This window comes from Sorex araneus, chromosome X (assembly GCF_027595985.1).
Source record: "Sorex araneus isolate mSorAra2 chromosome X, mSorAra2.pri, whole genome shotgun sequence".
In the NCBI taxonomy this organism is placed as follows: domain Eukaryota; kingdom Metazoa; phylum Chordata; class Mammalia; order Eulipotyphla; family Soricidae; genus Sorex; species Sorex araneus.
The window spans coordinates 265,301,925-265,326,253 of record NC_073313.1 but is presented as its reverse complement, the minus strand read 5'-3'; the positions used below and the strand labels follow the sequence as shown (position 1 = coordinate 265,326,253).

At 47.5% G+C, this 24,329-nt stretch overlaps 1 protein-coding gene across 5 annotated transcripts in view; it reads right to left on the bottom strand.

The window, feature by feature from the left end:
* The window catches only part of GIGYF2 (GRB10 interacting GYF protein 2), a 142,643-nt gene that overhangs the window by 9,597 nt on the left and 108,717 nt on the right, over window positions 1-24,329 (bottom strand). For 4 of the 5 annotated variants that reach the window (XM_055119839.1, XM_055119840.1, XM_055119843.1 and 1 more), the window contains 12 exons: window positions 22,959-23,125; window positions 21,069-21,160; window positions 20,037-20,144; window positions 18,678-18,778; window positions 16,070-16,170; window positions 15,307-15,468; window positions 13,452-13,610; window positions 10,759-10,995; window positions 4,487-4,609; window positions 2,458-2,664; window positions 2,148-2,353; window positions 848-1,002 (listed from right to left, as the gene is read on the bottom strand). In XM_055119839.1, the coding sequence (XP_054975814.1) occupies window positions 848-1,002; window positions 2,148-2,353; window positions 2,458-2,664; window positions 4,487-4,609; window positions 10,759-10,995; window positions 13,452-13,610; window positions 15,307-15,468; window positions 16,070-16,170; window positions 18,678-18,778; window positions 20,037-20,144; window positions 21,069-21,160; window positions 22,959-23,125 (1,818 nt within the window). The remainder of the gene's footprint in view (window positions 1-847; window positions 1,003-2,147; window positions 2,354-2,457; window positions 2,665-4,486; window positions 4,610-10,758; window positions 10,996-13,451; window positions 13,611-15,306; window positions 15,469-16,069; window positions 16,171-18,677; window positions 18,779-20,036; window positions 20,145-21,068; window positions 21,161-22,958; window positions 23,126-24,329) is intronic. The other variant, XM_055119844.1, reaches the window with a different exon arrangement.

The window sequence follows — 24,329 nt, the reverse complement described above, 5'->3', positions numbered from 1 at the left end:
AACCATTCTGAGCCCCTGTTTCCTAATTTATAAAATGGGGATAATGTCACCTGGATGGTTCTCATTCCATAAAGCTACTGCAATACGTCAATAGCTAGCGTTTATGTCAACCCCTGGAAAGTGCCTAGCACATGGTAGGTGCTTAATGGATGGTAGCCACTGAGAGTATTCGCTACAGCTTGCTCTGGCTCTTTCAGACCAGGGAATGTTCCAGGGCCACAGCCCTCCAGCTCCTTTACTGCTCTGTTGAAGAAGGCCCTGCTCAGACACCCGAGGGGCTAGCTCAGCTCGGCCTATCTCTGAGGACTCCCCTCCACATTCGTGTTCACCTAAGTGTTGGCGCCGTTTTTTCCAGGCAGGGCTGAAACCATCTCACTCACACGCCAGGACCTAGTCTGTCCCTGCATACGCAACGCCACCTGCTCTGCCACAAGAAACTCATCCCCACCAACGGCACATAGGGGAAGGGGCCACATCAGCGTGGCCTTCCTTCAGGCACACTTTGTCCCCAGCTTGACAAGTCACGTTCCTTCGGACTTGACTCAGCCGACAATGTCCCCATGAAATGAACGATACGGAACTCAGACCTCCTCTGCCGTGAGCAAGCCTGGCGCTATTTGCTCTGGGCGATGGCTGCTGAGCTATCTGCGCAGGGCAGTAAGAGGGCTTCTCTCCCAAGTCCTATTCTGCTCTTTGGGATTCAGACTCCTACAGTGGGCATGGGACTTGACCTCCAGAACATTTCACCTCCTGAGTTTTGGTCCGACATTCCAATTTACCGACTGCAATGTGTCGGTGGGCCCTGCGCTGCCATTTCACATGCTGGGTTGCCCTCCCCCATTCTTACCATCCAGGTTATTTGCCGTATTAAGGGCATGAAGCATCTGTTCACACCACTGGGTAAATCCATCCTGGGCTTTATTTACTCCCTGAAAGAGCTTCAGCAACTTTTCTTCTTCTTCTACTTTCTTATTCTGCCGGTTAGACACACCTACAGATTTACTAAAGCAAAACAATAGGGCGATATTATATTCCCAGAAACTGTTACTATACGATTACACTAAAATACCATAAATAAGTAAATAAATAAACAAATATCCTGGCAACACTGGACGGCTGTCCAGCAATCCAATGCTTGGCTTCAAAAGAAAAAAACGTCAAATATCTGGATTGGGTGGGGTGGGGGAGAGGTATTCAATACTCCTGTAAAATCTAGCCTCAGCAAGTACATTCTAGTTTTGAGCATCGGGTTTCTTTTCAAAGGGATGATTACGTTCTTCCTAGGCATCTTTCAGTATGTTTTAAATTTTGCTAAGCCTCAGTTTCCTCATCTGTAAAATGGTACTACTTCCTCTCTCGAGTATGGTAAGGAATAAAGGTACTGGACAGAAAGGCCAGTGCCTGGCGAAGACCCCCAATAAACTGGCAGGAGACTTAGTGTCCTATCAGAATGTATCAGGCCTCCAATCACCCTAGCAACACTACCATTTATTAAGTAATTACTATATGCCAGGCACTTTACTACTGAATGGCTTCCCCGGGTTTGTCTGCTCTTCACAACTATGCCCATGAAGCTGCGGCTATTATCTTCATTTTACAGATGAGGGAACTGAGGCTCAAAGAGGTCCCCTCTTGCCCAAGGTCACACAGCTCATAAGTGATAGTACTGGGAATTGAGGTCACGTGTTTAGCACAGAAACCCACGTTCATTCAGCAGCACTGTACACTGAGGAAAGCAAGCTGAAATGTAGCTAATTTATCATGAAAATCAATAGGCTCCAGGTCATCACAGAGGTGTCTGCAATGCTCATCACAGTGGAAGCACCTTAAAATGTAAATTTAGGGGAAAATGCTTAATCCAAGTAATATATTGGAGAAATGTTCACCAAAAAGCTACTAACCCTACTGCTTCCTAAGTGGCTGCCATGTGAGAGGCAATGGACCAAGTGCCCAGTAAGAAAAGGGGCCCCTAGCAGCAACTCAGAGGTGTCTAGAGGGAAAGAAAGTGATACCCAAGTTATGACCTCCTGAGTTTGGACACCGGAAAACAAGTTCAAAACTCAAGTTCTTTCCCTGCCCAGCCCCTAGCCCGTTCCCCTTCCCTCAGCCCACCAAGGGTCACTGGGTGGATCCATTCGGAGCCCTACCTGAGACTGGCGTTGTTTTTGTTTTTATTTGCTGAATTCCTAGGTCCCACCTCTTTCACTGCATCATCCCAGAATCCCATGTTGGAATTTTTAGTGTCGGCATTACTCCAGATACTACTGACTAGGTCGGATGCCCACTGGTTTGGGGGAGCAGTGTTTATAGAGCCCCAGACAGAATTGCCCATGCTGGTGTGCAGGTTGGAATGCTGCCAACAAAGAGAAACACATGGCTATGGTTAAGAGAGTCCACGTCCTCAGGAAGGCAACCCCGACACCGCGCTCCGCAACGGGGCCCGGGCCCTGGACGCACTGGAGTATTCCGGGATCTGCTCGGCTGCTGGTGCTGCTGCTGCTGCTGCTGCTTCTGCATCTGCCGGGCCTCCTCCTGCTGGATCTCCAGGAGGGACTTGGCGGTGCCCGCGGGCTTGCTGACGTTGCCCCAGCCGGAGAGCTTCTGCTGCTGCTGCTGCTGCTGCTGCTGCAGCGCTTTCATCAGTTCCCTCTGCTGGCGCCGCTGCTGCGCACACAAAGACAAGCCAGCTGGGTCTCCGGTTCTTCGGAGGAGGGTGGGGGACGCTCCCGAGCAGGGCCCGGGAAGCCCGGGGATCCCTGCAGGATCCAACCGGAGTTGGCCACGTGCTGTGCCCGAACCCCCGGGCGATCTCTCCTCTCCCTGGTCTGAGTTCAGAGTCACCCGTGTGTAATTCACGAAACAGCCCCAGCTTAAGACTAAACAGTCTCTACAGAAAAGAAAACACTTAAGAAAGTCAACGCCTTTGCTGCAATAAAACTGTAACAGATTCTGGGGCTGGCGCAATAACACAGCGGGTAGGGCGTTTGCCTTGCATGCGGCCGACCCGGGTTCGATTCCCAGCATCTCATATGGTCCCCTGAGCACCACCAGGGGTAATTCCTGAGTGCAGAGCCAGGAGTAACCTCTGAGCATCGCCGGGTGTGACCCAAAAAAAAAAAAAAAAAAAAAAGTCACAGATTCTAAGAGGAAGGTTTAAAAGACGAAACGCAGGGCTGGGGTGACAGTAGAGAGGGCAGAGCGTGTGCCTTACACATAGCCAGCCTGGGTTCAATACCCGGCACTCCATGATCAGTTTTCCCTATCTGAGAACTATCTATAGAGCGGGATTTGAACCCTTTGAAAGAATGCACAGAGTAACCAAACGAAAATACAAATGAGGCAATGATTGACTTCTTGTAAGATAAAAGACAAAATCACTATCACTGGCATCCCGTTGTTCATCGATTTGCTTGAGTGGGCACCAGTAACGTCTCCATTGTGAGAATTGTTGTTACTGTTTCTGGCATATCGAATATACCACAGGAGCTTGCCAGGCTCTGCCGTGCGGGTGATACTCTTGGTAGCTTGCTGGGCTCTCCGAGAGGGCGGAGGAATCGGACCCGGGTCGGCCATGTGCAAGGCAAACACCCTACCCGCTGTGCTATCTCTCCAGCCCCAGGTCCAAACTATTTTAATTACTCATCTCCTCTCTGCCAAGATTTTTTTTTTTTGTGAAGCAAGACAATTTTTACTGAAGTTAACTTAGAAAGATGTGAAGGGAGAGAAAGCAAAGAAGTGTCTATCCGAGAGAGAAATGGGCGTCTCCAGAGTGGGAAGACGAAAGGACAGAGACAAGTGAGCTATGCGTTCAAGGGAGAGCCCAGTCTGAAGAGCAGGCCTGTGCAAAGAATTCCACTCCTGGGGCTGGAGGAGCAGGCCAGTGGGCAGGGCACCTGCCGGCACACAGCCGACCCCAGCACCCATACAGGCCCCTGAACACTGCCAGGAACAGTCCCTGAGTGCAGAGACAGGTGTAACCCTGAGGACCACTGAGTGGGTGACACCCACCTCCACACCCCTCATGCAAAAGGGAAAAAAAGTGTAAGAATTCTATTCTTCCACTTTGCTCTTTCTCTTTGTATTCTTTCTAATAATGAATTACGGAATCCAAATTTACAAGAAAGACTATCCTTGTCGTGTTTTTGATAGTATAATCAGAAAATGAAATACTCTTTCAAAAAAATATATTCTGCATTCTAAAACTCAAATCTACAAAGGTTACTTATATGTATAAAACTCACTCCCATTAATTTGGAAAAACACAATGAATTTTTATGAGCTACAGTGAACTACAGTCAAAGGTTCGAGATAGCTGAACACTGTCATCACCTAATCTGTTACTCCTATCAGACATTCGGAACTGCTAAATTAGAGAGCAGAGTCTGATGCCCACGGGCACTGTGCAGAGAGCCACCGATTCATCCCGGGTCCCTGCAGTCCACAGCCAGGCTGCGGTCTGCTTGTGCCCGTGTGCTCTTCTGCTTACCTCTTCTCGAAGCTGCCGTTCCCGCTCCTCTTCTAGTTTTTGGATTTCAGCCAATGACAGCGTTGCCTGGGACTGACATGCCGTCGTGTTGGACTGCTGGCCCCACGTCGAAGAAGAGGGAAGCTGGAAAGGAGGACAGTGAAGAGGCGTTCATGAGGAAATGTGAGGAGGCACCAAAGCATCACAGAGTCGGGACACTCGGGCTTCCTTTTACCCAACTTTACAACACTCATTTCCTTTTTCAATCCTTTCCCCTACGATCCACCAACTATCTGCTTCTTTGACTTAATACAGGTAGAAGTTATTGATTTAGAAAGAATCTCATGTCCTGAATAATATACTCAAAAGTCTAACGGGACATCCTTTATATTGTAGGCCAGAAAAATTAGTATCCACACTTCAAAAAATTAATAAAGGAGCTGGAGTGATAGCACAGCGGGTAGGGCATTTGCCTTGCACGCGGCTGACCAGGGTTCCATACCCAGCATTCCACATGGTCCCCTGAGCACCGCCAGGAGTGACCCAAAAAGCAAAAAATAATAAATAAATTTAAAAAATAGCGCAAACTTGGGACCAGAGCAAAAGTACTGCAGGAAGGGTGTTTTCCTTTCAAGCAGCTGACTGAGGTTCAAGCCCCAGCATCCCGTATTGTTCCCTAGGTACCGTCTGAGTGCAGAGCCAGGAGTAACCCTGAGCATCACCAGGTGTGGTCCCAAAACCAAAAATAAATAGAAATTTTGAAAAAGCAAAATATAATGACAACAGCAAGAAAACATGATTGACAGAAGTTTCAGGGCCATGTGTGGTGTTTGTTACTCAGGCTCACTCCTGGCAGTGCTTGGGGGTGCTGGAGGATCAAACAGGTCGCCACATACAAGCAAGCATATAACCCCTCTACTATCTCTCCAGCCCAAGACAAAAGAGTTCATAAATACATAAGCATGGGTCAAACAGTTCCTCCTAAAAATGGCTCTGCAGCTTAAAATGAAACAACTGTAACGGAAGGGGCCAGAGAAGTGTCAGTGTAAAGGCGCTGGTCGTGCCTGAGGCAGCCTCGGCTTGATCCCCAGCACTCTGCGCGGTTCACACACTGCTGGGTAAGGCTGCAGAGCAAAGGCTGCCTGCACTGCCGCGGACCTCACCAAACATCTCTTCAACTGAGCACCCACAAAACACTCTGAGTAGAATGAATTTCCCTCCCTTTCTTTCTGGGAGGTGCCGGGGTCAAATGCAGGGCTCTGCACAGAAGGTAAGTGCCCTACCACTGAGCTACATTCCTGGCCTGATCAGACTTTTGGGCCAACGACAGAAGTATTTCTCTCAAAATAAACCTGTGATGTGTTTATAGGGATGCAGGAGGCATCTAGGAAAGGTGGGGTTTCAGAGGAGCGCCAGTTGAGCAGAATCCTTTTTTCTCCACAGGAAATGATGTGTTCGGAAAGTGCTACCCAATGGGAACCTGACAGATCCCAAATCTAGGGGCACCGCAGCAGGATCTACAAAAATACAGCTGTTCTGAAAGGGAATACCCTGCCATAGTGGCAGTTTGGGGTGGGGGGAGACGGGACTGGGGAGGGTGGGAGGGATGCTGGGTTTACTGGTGGTGGAGAATGGGCACTGGTGAAGGGATGGGTTCTCGAACTTTGTATGGGGGAAACATGAGCACAAAAATGTATAAATCTGTAACTGTACCCTCACGGTGATTCACTAATTAAAAATAAAAAAAAATTAAAAATAAAAAATAATAATAATTAAAAAAAAATACAGCTGTTCTGGCCCCACAGAGAATCCCAAGACCCGCAGGTGAGGCCAGGGTTCCCAAGCAGTCAGCCGGTGTCTACTGACGTATCTGCGATACGTAAGTGTGTCATCCCACCGTCCCCAAGAATCCCAAGCAGCCGGGCCCCTGCAGGCCTCTCCGCCCCTCCCCGTGCCGGGTGAGAGCACCTTCTTGGGCCTTCGGCTCGGCAGCGCGGCCGTGCTCTCTGCCTAATGCGGAACCAACCAGCGGTCTCCGGGAAGCACACGAGTATCTGCAGATCAGTATCACTCTCCTCAGGTCTTATCCGAACACGGGAAATAATATCCCAGCGCTCCAGAGGCTGCCCCGGGACATTTTCCAGTCCCACCTCCTACACCCTGAGCCACTCTGAAAACTGCAGTTTGTCCATCAGAGCAATCCTCTCCCAAATGAGAAGCGAACAGCAGGATATCTGACACATTTTGTGATCCCTGAATGTCAAATGATTCATTCATCTAAATATTTCAACTTCTCCACCCTTGTCCTGACTTTACAGAACTTTCTGGTTAAAATCCTTGTGGCCGAGGAGTAAGCTCCAATGGCCTGAGCGTGAGGACCTGAGTCTGGTTCCCAGCACCGCACGGTAGCAGGGCGGCACAACCGCCCTCCCTCCACTCAGCACCAAACCCACTGGAAGAGCAGGGCGACGCTGCCAAGCTGCGAAGTGCAGGAGTACCCCCACCCCGGCATCGATGGTGGCTCACGTTACATGGAGTCAACTTGGATCAACCCTTGGTACTGCATGTGGTCCTGAGCACCAGGCGGGGCTGGGGTGGGGGCTTGAGCAATAGGTGCTCCCCCCAACACATCAAATCACCATGTTCTTACTTCCACTATGAACTTTGTGGCCCTCCCTAATAAAAGCTGTGGAAAACATTTTTGGGGTCCCCCCCCAATCCTGCAAAGACACTATTTCCCCCAACCTCCCACCAAGGACTCGACCCAGAAAACAGCACAGCCTAGCGCCAGCTCCAGAAGCTTCGTCTTGCCTGGGTGTGTGAGAGGCCAGGCTGGAGTTCAGTGCTCCAGGTTTCTCCCCAAAGAAATGAACTCCAGAGGCAAGCACAGTGCAGAGGAGCCGTGGTGCAAACGGTATTCTGACAGGCAGCTGGAGCAAAGCCACAGTGCAGTGGGGACCACACTTGCCTTGCACATGGTCGACCCGGGTTCCAACCCCAGCAACACAGTTGCCCAGCCTCGCCAGCCCAGAACCAGGGATGACCCTGGAGCATCTCCAGGTATGGGCCCAAAATACACAACAAGCAAAGGCAAGCAGTTGGGAGAAGCTTGGGAGTTTCACGGGGGGCTCGGGCTGCGCCGTAGGAAGATACTCTCTCAGAGAAGCAGGGAAAGGGCTGGAAGGAGTGCTGGGGTCGAAGAATCCAGAATGTCATTGGGTCAGTCTGTGAAGCAATTGGGCTCCAGGGCAGTTTTAGAAACAACAGAGCAATCTGCTAGCAATTTGTGGGGCTGAACAGCAGGAAGTGGGGAGAAAACCAAAGAGAATCCAGCCCAATCCAGCCACCAAGCGGCCCTGGCCTCCCCTCCCACCCCTTCCCAAATATAGTGATGGCAGCTCACTGCAGGGAAGGGGAGGGGTGAGTGGTTCACTAGAGCAATACTGCCAGGTGCCTCGCATGCCCACAAGTCAGGTTTGATCCCATATGGTCCACTCAGCACAGCCAGGAGTGACTCCTGAGCACAGAGCCAGGGGTAAGCCTTGAGGCACCACCCAAACCAAATTAAACTGAATTACCAGCGCTGCGAGTAATACTAAATGTCCTATCGGAAGAAAGGGCAGGAGGGAAACTGGGGACACTGGTAGAGGGTAGTGGACACAGGTGAAGGAACTGGTGTTTGAACATCATATGCCTGAGACTCAATCATAAATATCTTTGTGACTTTTATATCATAAAGTAATTTTGTGATTCAGAGATTCAATTAAAAAAACCTTTATTAAAATAAGATACTGCCACAATAAATGAAGAGCAATGGAGAATTGGAGGGAGCAGTACCCAGAGGTGGTTCAATACATTATACGGCAAGCATAGTTTTCAACAAAAACTTGAGACAGGTAAAGAAACAAGAAAGTAAATCTAAATACAGACCAGTGACAGTGACCAGTGGCCAGCCTGGACAAAGACAGGTGAATCCTACCGGTACGCTCAGAGAGGAGCCCTCACACCACCTGCGCCTGCCCAACAGAACATCCTGTGAGCACTGAGTTGGGAGTACCTGTGAGCAATGCCAGGGGTGGCACAGAACAAAAGTATGTTCATGTACCCATCCCCACTGACTGAATACACAATGTCTGCCATACGGATACAGTTCAGTTTCACACAGGATGAAGCCGTGCGCACTATATGCTATAGCCTGAGTGACCGTGCGAACACGCCAAGTGTGGACGTGGGTCCCGAGAGATCCCATTGTCTCAGCAGGTCTGACCCTCTGCTCGCTCGCTCGCTCCACCCCTGCAGCAAATGCACCACGCATGACACTGAACCATGCAGAGGCCACTTGTCACTAGACCCACAGGAAAGGAAACAAGCAACACTAAGCCTGATCCATCAGAGGCTTCTGGTGTGCAGACCACACAGCAAAGACGGTGGGGGAGCCCCGAAGAGGCCTACCGACAGCAACCAGCCGATACCTCTCCGGTAAGCTCAGGGAAATGATGGTCCGGGTAGTCAGCAAAGCATGAGAATATGAGGACAGAATGTGAAAACGGCAGTCGGAGACTCCACAGTGTGACAGGTGAAATAAAAACTCAACAGACGGGACCAGAGACAGTAGAGCGGGTAAGGTGCTTGTCTTGCATGTGGCCGATCCGGGTTCAATCCCTGGCATCCCATATGGAGCATCACGAGGACTGAGTCATGAGCACTGCCAGGTGTGGCACCAAAACAACTGAAAATAAACAAAACCTCAAAAGAAAGCCCAAGCAACAGAGTAACAGCAGCTGAGGAAAAGACAGGTGCAGGGAACCTCTAGACAACAGGAGATGGGAAAAAGTCTTGAAACAAACAGCATGCCAAACAACTATGGATTAAGTCCAAAAAGAACAGCATAAGAATTACTGGTTCCCCAGAGAACAGGAGAGCAAATCGGATGAAGAACGTCAGTCAAATAAACCATAGTGCAGGCACCCAGATCAAAGAGGCCCAAAGGATCTCAGCCAAAATAGACCCAAACAGAAAAACTCCACACTGTGATCAAACAACAAAAGCCAGACAGCGATAGAATATTGGAAGCAGCAAGCTTAAAGAAGGAATGCACATACAAAGGACTGCCCAAGAGATTCACTGCAAATCTCTGGGATATAATAAAACACTTCAATGAAACAAACACCAAAAACAATATCCAGCTAGGATTGATACAATGTCTCACGAATAAGCAAGTTTAGTGAGTTCATAGCCTTGAAATCAGTTTTCCAAAAAAGATTAAAGAGGTACCCTTAAAAAAACAGGACAAGGGTTGGAACAATAGTACAGCGGGTAGTAGTAAAGCGGGTAGGGCGCTTGCCTTGCATGCAGCCGACCCGAGTTCAATACGCAGCATCCCACATGGTTCCCCAAGCACTGCCAGGAGTAATTCCTGAGTGCATGAGCCAGGAGTAATCCCTGAGCATTGCCAACTGTGACTCAAAAAGCAAAAATCAAAAAACAAACAAAAACAAACAGGACAAAACTCACTAACATGCATAACTTATTCAAAATGATGGCAATAAATTCCTTCACCTCAATAATCACATTCAGTGTCACATTTTTCCCAGAAAGTCTTCCCAAGTTTTCTAGGTGGACAGCGATTCCTGGTCTAAAGCATCCAAACTCCTGGAGCACTTGCTCAAACAGATGGCGGAGTCTCGCCCATCCAAGGTTCTGGGTGATCTCCACCAAGTTCATGTCTGAGTACCACTGCCGCCTTCTCAGATGCCACAAACGCCCTGTTCCCATGTCACTACCCTGTGGGCTCCGTGAAGACAGGAGACACCAGGCTCGTCCACCAGACTTCAGTGACTCTCATTTTCCTGTCACTCCCCAGGATGACCCAGGAGCCATTTTGGCAGCCGCCTTTATGGCTGGTCCGAGCCCTCACAAGCTCCCTCACGTAACGCTCTGACTCTCCAAGAACAATCTCCACACAGCTTTCAGTAACCCCGGAAGCCGGCTGTCTCGAACCATGTGTGCACATCGTCTTGGCGCACCCCAGTGTGTGTCTCCTGCTCTCTGAGCACAGCGAACACCACACACGCGGCCTTGCTGAGCTGCACTGAACTCACAGACCAGCGAGCCGGGCCTGGATTGGGCTGCCCCACTGACCGCTCGTGCCGGTTCTCACTCGCATATCCGAGGCAGAGCACGTGCGCTCCCGGCACGGAACAGTGAACAATGAGGCAAGTCCAGAGTTTCCTTCCGGCCTCACACCTGAATGAGGACGCCAGCGAGGTGGCGAGGAGCCGGGCCGGCTTTACCTTCATCTGCGCCAGCTGCTGCTGCTGCTGCTGCTGCTGCAGCCTCCGCAGTGCCTCCTGCTGCTGCTGCCGCTGGCGCATGAGCTCCTTCTGCCGCTGCAGCTCCAGCTCCTTCCTCTTGCGCTCCTCCTCCTCGTGCCGCAGCCGGGCCGCCTCCTCCTCCATTCGCAGCCGGTTCTCCTCCAAGCGGCGCTGGGCCTCCTCTTCCTCCCGAGCCCATTTTGCAGCCTCCTCTTCCTTCCCAGAAGGAAACGTTCAAACAAACAAAACAAAACAAAACAAAAACACAACTTTAATCACGTTTAAAAAAGTTTCAGCCAAAGCACCTGTGTAACCTCAGAGAGCTAACCCTGTGCAACCTCCGAGAGCCAGCACCTGAATAACCTCAGAGAGCCAGCACCTGAGTAACCTCAGAGAGCCAGCCCTGCGCAACCTCAGAGAGCCAGCCCTGTGTAACCTCAGAGAGCCAGCACCGGCACAACCTCAGAGAGCCAGCACCTGAGTACTAGACTATCAACTAAGCCAGAGCCCCACGCCGGCTGATGACGGGAAATAACCATCCTCTTCGGTTTTTTTTCCCTTTGTCAGACAGCGTGGCGATTACTAAACAGGCGTGAACTCGGTGGCGCGGGGCAAGGGGGAAAAAGAAAAGTTATGTAACAAACAGCGGGACTTAATATCTCTATATTCTTAGCAATGGAGAACTATCAAATGCCTCCTTGGCAATAGGACTGTCTTTTTCTTTTTGGGGGGAAACCCCAGCAACGGTAGTGAGTTGTGTGTTGAAACATGGAATGTAATCGAGATAAGCGTAAACGGGGGCTGGAGAGATAGCACAGCGGGTAGGGCGTTTGCCTTGCACGCGGCCGACCCGGGTTCAAATCCCAGCATCCCATATGGTCCCCTGAGCATGGCCAGGGGTAATTCCTGAGTGCAGAGCCAGGAGTAACCCCTGTGTATTGCCAGGTGTGACCCAAAAAGCAAAAAAAAAAAAAAAAAAAAAAAAAAAAAAAAAAAAAAAAAAAGCGTAAACGAAGTGAAACTTATCACATACAAGGGTGGGGACTGGGGAGGTGGGAGGGGGCGGCAGATATACTGGGGGGGTTGGTGATGGAAGATGGGCACTGGTGAAGGGAAGGGTGTTTGAGTATTGTATAACTGACATAATCCTGAGAACTTTGTAACCCTCCACTTGGTGATTCAATTAAAAAAAAAAAAAAAGTTTCAGCCAAAAAGTGAGAGAGAAAACAACTCTGTGACCTCAGGTAGAAATTGCATTTTTGTATGTTGGTAACAGTCCCAGAGGCCTGCTCCGTGTCCAGGATTAAACTATTTGCTAATTTCAACATAGAAATGTCCCTCTGAACACCTCTAGTGAGCATTCATCTCTGAGAAACCCCCGTGGGCCCTCCCGCGCCGTGTGGCCCCGGTCCGTGCAGACACTATCTGCTCTTCAGGAGCTCGGGAGTGAATACTGGGACTCTGCAGCTGTGGCTTCTATTCACTCCGTCTACACCTCTATCCACAGAATCTGTGGGATTCTGCAGGACAGAAACAGTATCTTAGAAAGTTCTGTATTTTCTGAAACAAGCACAACTAGTATGTTGTATAGTAACAAAACACATTAACTGACAAATTAAAAAACAAACAAACAAACACCCCAGGAATAAATCTACATACAATCTAACTTTAAAGCTATCTGCTTTTATCTATCTTAGGTTTCTCTAGGAGTTTTAATCAAGAACTTGGGAAAAAGCTGAAAATCGCCAGTTCTGTGTCAATCTAAATAACAAGAATCTCCATCAGTGTTTCTGTTCTGCTAAACAGGACCATGGAGTGGTGCAGGGGGCCTCCTGCTTGGCCCGCACATGGGTCTCGCAGCTGCTGGGCACGGCCCCGTCTGAGAGCTCTCTCCCACCTGCTGTCTGGCAGTGACTTCCGGGAGGACATGGGACCATGGTCCCACAGCCAGGTCACCGAGGTTTAACCAGCAATCATAGATCATGCTGCTAGTGTATGCCCTTGACATAGTGTGACAAAAACAACTCTCTGCTTCTGTGCTCTTCCCAATCAGCCACATTTCAGTCTAACCATGAGAAAAATTGCCAATATTCCAATACAAGGTCATCTTACAACCCGCCAACCGGTTCCTTAAAACTGTCAGTCACAAATCTGAGAAACTTTCAGCTAATAAGCAGCTAAGGAAACATGAACCAGTTTGTGACAAACATGGCAGAACGCTATGGGGGGGTGTGTGTGTAAGAACATAACATCACCCCAATTTTTATGAAAATCTATTACTTTTTTAAAACTAAGATTTGTCAATAAAAAAAATCCTATCATATTCGGATGGTAAAGTAAAGTGTTTTCAGGGTTTTTGCTGCCCGAGAATCAAAATTCAAAGCCCGACTGAAATGAGTCGTACACGGCCTCGTCTCTGCAAGCGCGTGCGTGCGAATGGGCAGGTCCGGCTCCTAAGAGAAGGCACTCACTTCTGCTGACACCCATTATTCCTGTTCTCTTCAATACTCTGTGCAGTTCTGACAATTATACATGGGATGGTTATTTCAAGTATCTCTTTCAATAATGTTCGGCATCCTGAAACGGTTTTAAACACCATTCTAACACTCTAGCCCTGTCTCACAGCACATTCCTAGCTTCAGAGCACAACAGAGAGAAGCCAAATGTGGCACCTGCTTGCGCAGCAATTCCTCCTGTTTCCGCCTCTCTTCCTCTTCTCTTCTCCTCTCTTCCAGTCTCCTCAGAGCTTCCTCTTGCTGCTGCCTCTCTTCTTCTTCTCGCTGCCGCCTTAACGCAATTTCCTGCTCCCTCTGGCGCCGCAGAGCTTCTTCCTTTACCAAATTAGAAAAGGAGTGTGCATATCTAACTCTACTACATCATAGTTTGAAAAGAAACAGGTTATATATGCTGTAAGACCCCAGCAACAGTAACTACGAAAGTATATGACCAGGATCTAGAGTGTCTAGAGTGAAAAGTATATGATGTGTACAGGTGTCAGTGTGGGCATGTTAACAGATAAAATAAATCTGTATTAAAATATCGATAAGGCACATCTGCTACTCAAGCCCATGTGCTGCTGGCTCCCGTGTAGCGGAGCACATACGGTGCCTGAGCACACGTGTCGCCTGCATTTCCCCTCTTGAGATGTGTACTTTCATGCTTTCCCATCTGAGGCTGGGGTGTGTGTAGGGGCTCTCTCCGCGCTTGGAGAAGCCTGGGTTCTCTCTTGAGCACGTTACTCTCCGCTCTCTCCCACTAGCTCTCCCTCCCCTTCAAAACCTCCAATAAAAACTGTAATTAAAAATATAAATAAATAAAAAATAAAATAAAATAAAATACTGGTAAGCAGTACTACTTGGTGGTAGAGAATACATTAGCTACCCCAGTTGCTAATTACCCCTAGAATTAATGGTAGCAAGAGACCTGATTATTTTATCATCTAAGAACGTAAGGCATAAGAAATCAAATCAAAACAGAGGTATTGTATCCGTGAATGTGTCCTGAAGGATGGAAGTTCCACAGGTAAATACAGCAAAGGGCCCCACTGTGAAATAATTTCCATACTGCATTATTTCTTACACCTAGCAGAGTAGCTCTGGGTCACAGACACCCCGTGGCAGAAAGGGAGCACGCTGGGCCTGGAAGAACAGCACAGGGGTATAGAGTTTACCCTGGAAGCACATCAGCAAGGCAAGTCCTGGGGTGCCACACACACCTTCCAGCCGTACTGGAGCTACATCTGGGTAAGCAGCACAGAAAGGAGTGTGACCTCAGAGAGCCAAGGGCTAAAGCGAGCACATGCCCTTTTGATTTTCACAAGCTACTCTTAAAATCTTTGCAAATGTGAAAAATGAAGTAAAGGCTAGACTTGGGATATATTACAAAGTGATTCCTTCAACCAGAATCTATTAAAAAAAAAAATCCAAGAGAAAAATGTGTCAACATAGAGCGATTATAGCTGTTTAACTGTGTGATTATACAGACTGCACTCAACCCAGGTTCGATCCCCAGGACCCCATACTGCCCCAAAGCCTACTAAAAGTGATCCCTGAGCAGCAGTAGGAGCCAGGAATGAGCCCTCAGCACAGCTGGGTGTATCTCAGAAACAAAATGAAACAAACAAACAAAAAAACAAACAGGCCAAGCACAGAACAGAGAATGAATCCCCGCCCCTGCAAATACCAATGGTCATGGAACATGAAAAACTTTCAATAAAATTGGCTGTAAATACTTACACAAAAACATTACTTGTGAAATTTAACTATTTCTAAAATCCTAGGAAAGTATTTAAGAAATCCGCTCCAGTCACCTACATGCCTAATAAATATTCCTCCAGAGGGTATTAGTGGACAACAAGTATCTCCGCTAATGAAAACGGAGTCTTCTGAAGTTCTACCCCAATTCTCCTGTTAACTCTGGGACCTCAGGAAAATCATCTCCCAGAGATCTCATACCTGTGAGCTGAGGGGCAAGAGCAGAAACTGAGGGCCTGCTGCTAAGGCCTGGGTCAGAGCTCTCGGAGCATACCTGTTTCCTTCGGGCAAGCTCTTCTTCCTCCCGTCTTTTCCTTTCTTCCTCTTGCTGTCTCCGAAGCATTTCCTCCTGTTGTCTCCGAAGTTCTTCTTGCCTCTTTCGTTCCTCCTCTTCCCGTTTTGCCCTCATTTCTGCCTCTCTTCTCTCCTGCTCTAGCTGTGATTACAAAGAATGGTTTTATCATCAACGTGAAACCAAGGAATGCTGCCCCTTCACTGACTACTACCTGCTAAGAGGAGCTGGTGGGCCAAGGGTGTGCTCAAGTACATCTCTTGCAGACATAAACCTGGGGGGTCTGATGGCCAACTTTATAAAAATATTTTTTTTTGGGGGGGTCATACCCAGCAATGCACAGGGGTTACTCCTGGCTCATGCACTCAGGAATTACTCCTGGTGGTGCTCGGGGGACCGTATGGGATGCTGGGGATCAAACCCAGGTCAGCCGCGTGCAAAGCAAACACCCTACTGGCAGGTGCTAAAATCAAAACCCAGGGGCCCAGCTACTGAGATGTGAATGCAGACAGGCACTGCATCAATGTAACTGAACTTCATTGACCGTGGTCACTGTCAGCTGACCAAGATTAACTGATGTGGACTTGCTAATTGTAACTGTGTGAGGGATCCTGAGGAAAGAGGACACAGTGAGAACAGCGTGACTGGGCTTGCTGACTAGCCAGGTAGCAGTAGGCATGGAAAACGGATACGACTCTAAGGAGTGAGAGAGACAGCAGACTGCAGGGCTGGGGTTGTGGCAGACCTTTGCTGCTTTGGCCTTCTCCATCTGCTGGAGCTGTTCAAGAGCAGGTCCTGAAGATGCCGTGTCAAGGGGAAGGTCCCACACACTGCCACTTTCCCAAACTGTAAAACAAGGAGAAGAACAAGGGCTGTCAGAGCTTATATACAAATGGTCACAAAGCCAGAAGCACAATGTGCCAAGCTGCTTCCCCGTCCTCGGAAGGGCTCAGTCTCTACATGCTCTGCTTTTTACAGCTACTGGCCTCTCATCATTCTAGCCTGTAATATATTCAGATGGAGTGCATGTATCAGGCATTTATTGAGAAGGAAGTCTATCCTGGATAAAACTCAGATCTGTTCAAACTCTCATTCTTACCTATGTTAAAGCTAAGAATCATGGATAGTTTTGTAAGTGCACTGCTGCAGAGGATTTAAATCCTAGTGTACTGGATTCAAAAGCCTAATTTCTATTTGTAGTGGTCAGGGAAACTCATACTGGACACAAAATAGAAAGTGAGGTAACAGAGAACAGGAAGAACCAAGTGATTCCCTAACACGGTATTTTAAATACTACTGAATGTTCATTCAAAACCAGATTTCTGCTATGTGAGTTTCACTTCACTGAGGAGACAGGAGAGAAGAAGCTGCAGAGCAAGCAGCAGACAGCTGGAGAGGCCTGCCAAGGCCAGGGGCTCCTGCCAAACTGACGCAGCCCAGCCAGAGGTGGAAGATGAAGGCTCTAATTTCCTACTGTCAGCAAGGTTTGCTAGTACTACATTGTAGCATTTCATTTTGGATGCTCCAACTGAACTCTATGTATTAGTAAGGATTATTTGTACAAAACCAATCATTTGTAAAGAACTTTGTATCAAACCATAGAAAGAAACTATTTAATATGATACAGACAAAAAGTTTTCCCCAAACTGGATTCATCCAATTTATAAATGGCTACCAAGAAAACTTAAGGTAGAAATCACATGGAAAGTGAATGAGGCAAGATAAATAGTCCTTCTACCATGATCCTCAGGGTCAGTGTTGGCAAGGGAATCACTGAATGGCTCAGTGAAGAAACCCCCAAAATGCCCACAGTCCCGACAGTCTTCAACACCAGGGATGACCCCTCGAGAGAAGCGCCCGTGAGTCCCTACCTCCCTTCCCCATCGCAAGCCCGCCTTAAGAAGGAGATGCATTTCATAAATATCAAGGCTTTAAAAAATGAAACACTCCAGGGCCGGAGCGATAGCACAGCGGGTAGGGCGTTTGCCTTGCACGCGGCCGACCCGGGTTCAATCCCCGGCATCCCATATGGTCCCCCAAGCACTGCCAGGAGTAATTCCTGAGTGCAAAGCCAGGAGTAACCCCTGAGCATCGCTGGGTGTGACCCAAAAAGCAAAAAAAAAAAAAAAAAAAAAGAAACACTCCAGGGATGTGGCTCAGCCTGGCAACTTCCCACAGGGCAGCGTAATCCCCAGCACAACTCTGCCACCCAAGTGTGCTGCACCCAAGTGTGTGTGGCCTCGGGAAGTCACAGAAACAGCAACAAAAGGCAGAGTCCTGGGCGGGCACAGATCGACAACTGAGAGCAGGCTTGTTCTCTAGACACCGACGGTTCCTTCTGCTCAAGGTGATCAGGAGGTCTCGCCAGATATAAACCCCGTATTTAAAAAACAAACAGGGCCTGAGACAGCTCAAAGCACGAACCAGAACCTTGCATGCATGAGACCCCCCGAGTCAATACCCAATACAAGCGTCCCCCGTACAGCCCTGGTGAACCGCACTGCCTGGAGGTCACACAACAGCCTATCAGATGTGCACTGACGGGGAAAAGAACCCCCAAAAATTGCAGTCTCAATTTTCCAAAATTGATGCAAGAAGATTAGAAATACGATGTTGGGCTCAAAAATAGGCTTTTCTCTTCCTCAAATTTTTAGCTACCTATAATGTTAAGTTCTTTATTAACTTGCCATATCAAATAGGTCATAGTTACTCTTATCTTTACTGGCCTCCTCCCCTATAGAAGGGATGAAAACAAGTTACAAGGTTTTCCCATACTACTGAGCAAAATTAAAAAGAAGTCAGTAAAAATTTATTTATCTACCAAATAATTTTTAGCAAATCAATAATGGTGCACTTTCAAGAGTATTTTAATTCTCTGAGGTCTATTTTTAAAAAAAGAACTGCAACTACTGTTTGTTTTTTTTCTCTTTGTTTAGGAAAATGCCTAACCTCCTGTACTATCTCTCTGGGCCCTGAATTTGCCTTTTTCTTTAATTAAATCATTTGAACTGCACAGTTATAGGGATATTTATGACTGAGTTTCAGGCGTATATCGTTTGGATGCCAATCCCTCCATCACTGCCCACCCCATCTTCCCACTGTCCCCAGTTTCTCGCCCAACCGAAGCCTGCCTGTGGCAAGCACCTGTCTCCTCCAGCATCCAAGCTCCCTTCCCTAACTTACCCCCACACCCCCGCCCCAGTGGCCGGTATCCTACTAAAGACCAAGAACTGAGACTTCTGTTGATCAACACAAAAATACTAAAGACAAAACTACCACATTTTCAGAAAACTGAATTATAAAGTTATTAAGAAGTCCTTAGACGCAAACTCCACGTCAATGCAACTCTTTACCTGTGGGCTGCGAGGCTGCTGGCTGAAGCTCCCAGATAGAGCCGGTGTCTGGGACCGACACAGACCGAGCTACAGAGGGAAGGACATTCTGATCGGATATTCTGCAAAAAGGAAATGAAAAAAGTGACCTATTCTTGTTGGTAATAGAGTGATCTCCAAAATCATTCCTCAGGAGCCACATTTAGCCAGCAAAGTCCTTTGTCATCTAAGTCACACACACTTAGCCAGAGGGGCTGTGATGGCGCCCCTGCACCCCTGCCTGAAACAAACGTTGGGCCTGGAGAGGGAGCACTGGACTGGGATGTGGCAGTCCCAGTTTTAGATCCCCAGCACCAGGACTAACCCCTGGATTTCCCTGGATTTGGTCCCTGGCACACCATGTGGTTCCCCAAGGCCTCGGGAGTGAGTCCCGAGTCACAGCCAGGAGTAATCCCTGAGCGTGGGTGTACCCCACCAACCCAATTAAATAAATTTAAAAAAAAATTAACAAACAATGGCCTCAGTCAGAGCTACAGAGGTGACAAGTTACGATGAAGACTCCCACAGATTGCAAGCCAAAATGCCCATCTTAATTCTGTCACTGAGGTTTCTGAAAAACTGTAGCCCAGAATGTCACTACCAATGCCTAAAGTACTTGGACACCATGAGTAAAATGAGATAAAATCTTTATACCAGTGTTTTTCACACCTGTGGGCTGACATAGGTGTGTGGCCTAGCAGTATTAACACCCCCATGGCATTAATTCTCTTGTACAGTAACTCCATGGCATTAATTCTCTTGTACAGTGACTCCAGTCTTCAAAAACCAGTGGCTAAAAACTACTGTTCTAGACATAAATATTTTGAGGGGTGGGGTGGGGGAGCCATAACACTATACCGTTTCTCCAGAAAATTTGATTGTTATTCCAAATTTATCCTGATTTTTTTGGATAAATTTTTATTCTAAATGTATCCTGAAGGGGGCCAGAATGACAGTTCAAGGTAGGGCATTTGCCTTGCATGCAGCCAGCCTGGGTTCGATACCCAGCACCCCATATGGTTCCCTGAGCACTGTCAGCAGTGATTCCCGAGTGCAGAGCCAGGAGTAACTTCTAAGCATCACCATGTGTGGCCCAAAGACCAAACTAAAAAGAAAAAAATAAAAAGACCAAAAAACAAAAACCAAAAACCAAATTTATCCTTTAGGTGAAAAAAAAAAAAAAGCTGTAATACATACTTTGCCATCAGTTTGAATCGACTTTGAAGACTCTTGTCCTGACACAGCGTGCTGAGTGACTGCTGGTACTGGAGTTCTCACGCACCAACCAACCATCCTCCTCCCCCGGCCCCCCAGTGTGCGAGCGAGGGCCCCGCCACCCACCTCATCTTCAGAGCCTGGAACTGCTGGAGCAGCAGCGCCAACTGCTGCTGCTGCTGGGAGGACAGGGCCGCCTTCTGCTGCTGCGCCAGGACCTGGGCGTACTGCTGCCTGCGGAGCGAGACGGGCTGTCGAGGGCAAGTCCCTGCCCGCCCCGCACCCCCCGACACGCACCAACGCGCTTTCCCGTTCGCGGCAACTGCCACGCAGAAAGCCCCACGCTCATTCTAGAATAAACTGGACTTCTTACATGTGACATACTTCTCAAAGAAAAAGTTAAATGCCAAAAAACGGGCAGAATCCCTCAAAAGGACAATAGCATTAAAAAAAAATGAGAACAAGTAAAAAAGTAAACAGGTATTTCCACATGAAGCAACTTTTGCAAAAATGAAGTCACTTGTATCAATATCCTCAAGTGTGTCTCCGTTTGGGAAATTTAGCCAACTTTTCTTCACTAGAACAGAACTAACAACTTTGTTCTGTAACAGATAAAACATTAACAGTGAAATATTTGCAGCTTTGCAGCCTATGCCCAAGGACTCAATTCTGCTGCTTCAGTTGCAAAGGCTCCCAGAAGACATACAAACAAGTGGGGCGTGGCTGCGTTCCAATCGAACGTTCTATAAACGGGTAGTGGTTTGCCCGGCTGCCAGAGCACCTGAGGAGAGCGAGTCTGACTGTGCCGAGGGCCACACAACCCACCCTCCCACTAGAAGCACCCACCCTTGCCCCGCCCTCTACAATCTACGCTTCCACTCTGTTGAAAACAGACCCATCTCAGAGGCACCTGGCTAGTAAGTAAAAATCCTTGCTTTAGGAGCAAAAATTTCTTATGAAACTCATCACGCATCTGCTTCTGCAACCTCACTGTCAAACCAACCAAATGCAGACTGCATGTGGAGGCAGGCCACGAGCTGCGTGATTCAAGTCTCCTATGCAGGGCTCTGGGTTGGAAATGGTGGCACTGGGAGCAGATGACATGTAAAGGCCCCTTCGCAGAGAGCTGTCGTCAACCTCCCACGCTACTGTTCTTACTGAATTAAGAACTGCTGGTATTGGAGGTGCTGCATTTGGTATAAGGCCGTAAGTTCTTGCTGCCTGGTCAGTCGTTCCTGATCCAACTCTCCCTAGGGATAGGGGAAAAATACCACTGAATAAATTTCAAAGATCCCAGAAGCCACTTGATACATATACACGGAAACAAAATTAATCCCATACCTTCACATTCCACTTTATCTTGATGCTTAAAATGCCCAATTTTTAGAAACTCAGGCAACTTGAAGCTAACAGTGCCCTCTAGCGGAAGAAGGCTGTGCATGCACAGAGGGCTGCTTAAGGTGGGGTGTATTCAACTCAAGCATCCAGGAAACTAAATGCTATGCTGGACTCAAATACTTCAACAGATATTCAATCCTTTCCACCTTAAACATAATTTATAAATGTAGAGATCATGGAGATATGGGGTAAATGGCAAAAAGAAGTAAACTAACCTAAGTTGATGCCATATAATGAGAAGTAAATGTGTTAAGTATGACTTCTTAAAAATACTATGAAAAATTTAAATTGTACATATGGAAGAGTTTAAAAGTCTAACTAAAACACAGTAACCTAAAATTCAAAGCACTAGATGTTCCTATTGCTATGAAAATATCTTGAATTAGAAAAAAAATTAAGCTGCACTAAAACCCTGTCCTTTTTAACTTAAATTTCTAAGAACTAGGCTGGGATTTAAGTTTTGAAAAGCTAAAAAATAAAAAATAAGAAGTGTACAGCAGCAGAAATCAAGGCATAACGACTAAATTAGATGAATCATTAGTGGATACAGCAGAGTCTACCTTTAGTTTACAGTGATTATAATTTTGGGATAAAACATTTGATGTATAATATGAGGGCAGAGTTCACCTGAAATTCAGGGACATTATCTTTCTCATTAGATACTGAAGTTTATACTAAATCACTCTTTAATTTTCTTTATGAAAACCTAGGTTTCAAGGCTTATACATTCTCAAGGTGCACACTCTTCATTTCGGTGTTCACTGAGGAGAAAGGCAGTGACTAGGGGAAGCAAAACTTCCGTTTCATGGTTCTTTTAAGCAGGCCCGACTGTGGCTTAGTCTATTACTTATAATTCAGAACCTTGACTAGAGGCAAGCATTTCAGGTCCAAAGCAATGAACTTTCAGTTTTGAAATGTACAAGATAAAAGTTCATCCTCGTATCAGAGAAGAAAAATAAAGCCTCAACTTGTGATAAAAATTAAATGTATACACAACAGTACATGACACATTACTTTCTTTGTGTTTATATAATTCCTGTTGGGACCAGGGAGAAAGCACATGTTCACACAATCACATGACTTAAGCTTGATGGGCCCTAAAGTCAATCCCCAGCACTGCTTGGTCCCCCAAACTCTACCGGGTATGGCCCTGGTGGTCTCAGAGGCATTTCCAGGACTAAGCACCACACTCTGGAGCCTAATCACCAAACAGGCGGACACAACTGGGTCTAGCTCAGAAAGGGAAGGAGGGTCAGAGACAGGACTGTGGGCTACTTGCCTTGCATGCAGCGACCCTGGTTCGATCCCTAAGATCCCATATGATCTCCAGAATACTGCCAGGAGTGATGCCCAAATGAAAAAAGAAGGTGGTGGTGGGGAGAGGCTCTAGCCAGAACATGCAGGATTGGGTAGGAAGAGGGCAAGGCTGACACCTTCATCCTCCACCCGCTTGGAAGCTCTCGGTTCCTCAGCGGGTGCCTCTGTGGAGGGGGCACATGAGCACAGAACCCAAGCGCCAACGAGCATGTGGTGTCCAAGGTGGAGTTCCACTGGGGTTTCCGCTCATCTCGGAAACCACCGACGCATCCTCTTTGTGTTTACCAGGAGTGCACACGCTGTGTCTCCCCGGCGTGCGCTTCAGGGGCTTACCATATGAGGGGGCGGCGCCGGGCCAGGAGAGAAAGGAACTCTTCCCCACATTTTCATGATGTCACCGAGAGGCTGGAAGCTTTCATCACATGCTCTCTTCACCAATAAGGACATAGTGAAATAGCCAGCCTGAAACCATTCCGCCATTTCCTGATTATTGAAGGGACCTGGAATAAAACAGCACCAATTAAACAGACGTGCAGGAAGACTCCCTTCAAGCTAAAGAGGTGTGGGGGGGGAGGTATTTCTTGGGCCTGCTCCTTAATTTAGAACTTGTTTCTTGTAAGTATTAATTCAGTACATATCCCAAACTACTAAAATACGTAGAAAACGTTCAAAATAAGCCTTGTTTACATCTCCCCAATTCCAACAGTGCTTTAATAACTTTAAGGAGCAAAACTGTCTCCATCTCACTTACTAAAAACCATGTGTCAGGAAAGTATCTGCAGAGAGCCTGTGTTAGACATTGTGGCGCAGAGACTAGAAACACACAGCGCTGACCTGGTTTTCTGCCAGCGTGAGGTTAAGCAAAATAAAAACACTAAAACAAACTATAATTTACTTTCCCAGGTAAATCCAAATCTGGCACGGGTGAGGGGAAAAGGAAATAACATTCTCTGGCTGTTCATGGGCGAGGGCTGGCAGCAGAGGCGAGTGTCCCCTCTTCACGTGGCACAGCAGCAGTCCCGGGGGGAAGAGAGCGCTCTCAACAGAAGCCCCCTAGAAAGTCTCTTTATCTAAATCCCCCTTTTTTTCTACAAAAATTAACTCAAAATGGATCCCCGACTTAACCAGAAATTCAAAAACACATCCACAGGAGAAAAGACGACGATCAAAATGGAAAACTGCGGGGGTGGATCAAACTCAAAAGGCTCAATACTGCGGAAGTAAGCACCAGAACGAGTTGGCGACTGATCGAGTGACAGAAGGCATCTGCAAGTCATAGCTATAACAAGGTGTTGAAGTCCCAAGTGTTTATTTTGAAAATCCCTACAACTCTAAATCAGAAAAATAAACCCTATTATGAAATGGGCAGAGAATTGTAGCACTTCTCCAGAGAAGTCGGTAGACAGCCAGCAGGTCTGTGGAGAATTCTATGAAAGACTCCATCACTTGTTATGCGGGAAATGCAGACGAATGAGCCATGACGTCCACGGCAGAAACCACTCTCTCCTGAGGGCAAGAAGCCAGGGCGGAAAAGGAGCCCTTGTTCCAGGTGGGAGGCTGTATGCTTGGTGCAGCAGTGTGAAAAACAGGATGGTGAAGCTTCAAAAAATGCATCAACAAAATGTTCTAAGAGATTACCTTGGGAAAAATGGAGGGAAAAGGCACAGAACCTCTGCATTTCTTATAAACACATGCAAAACTATA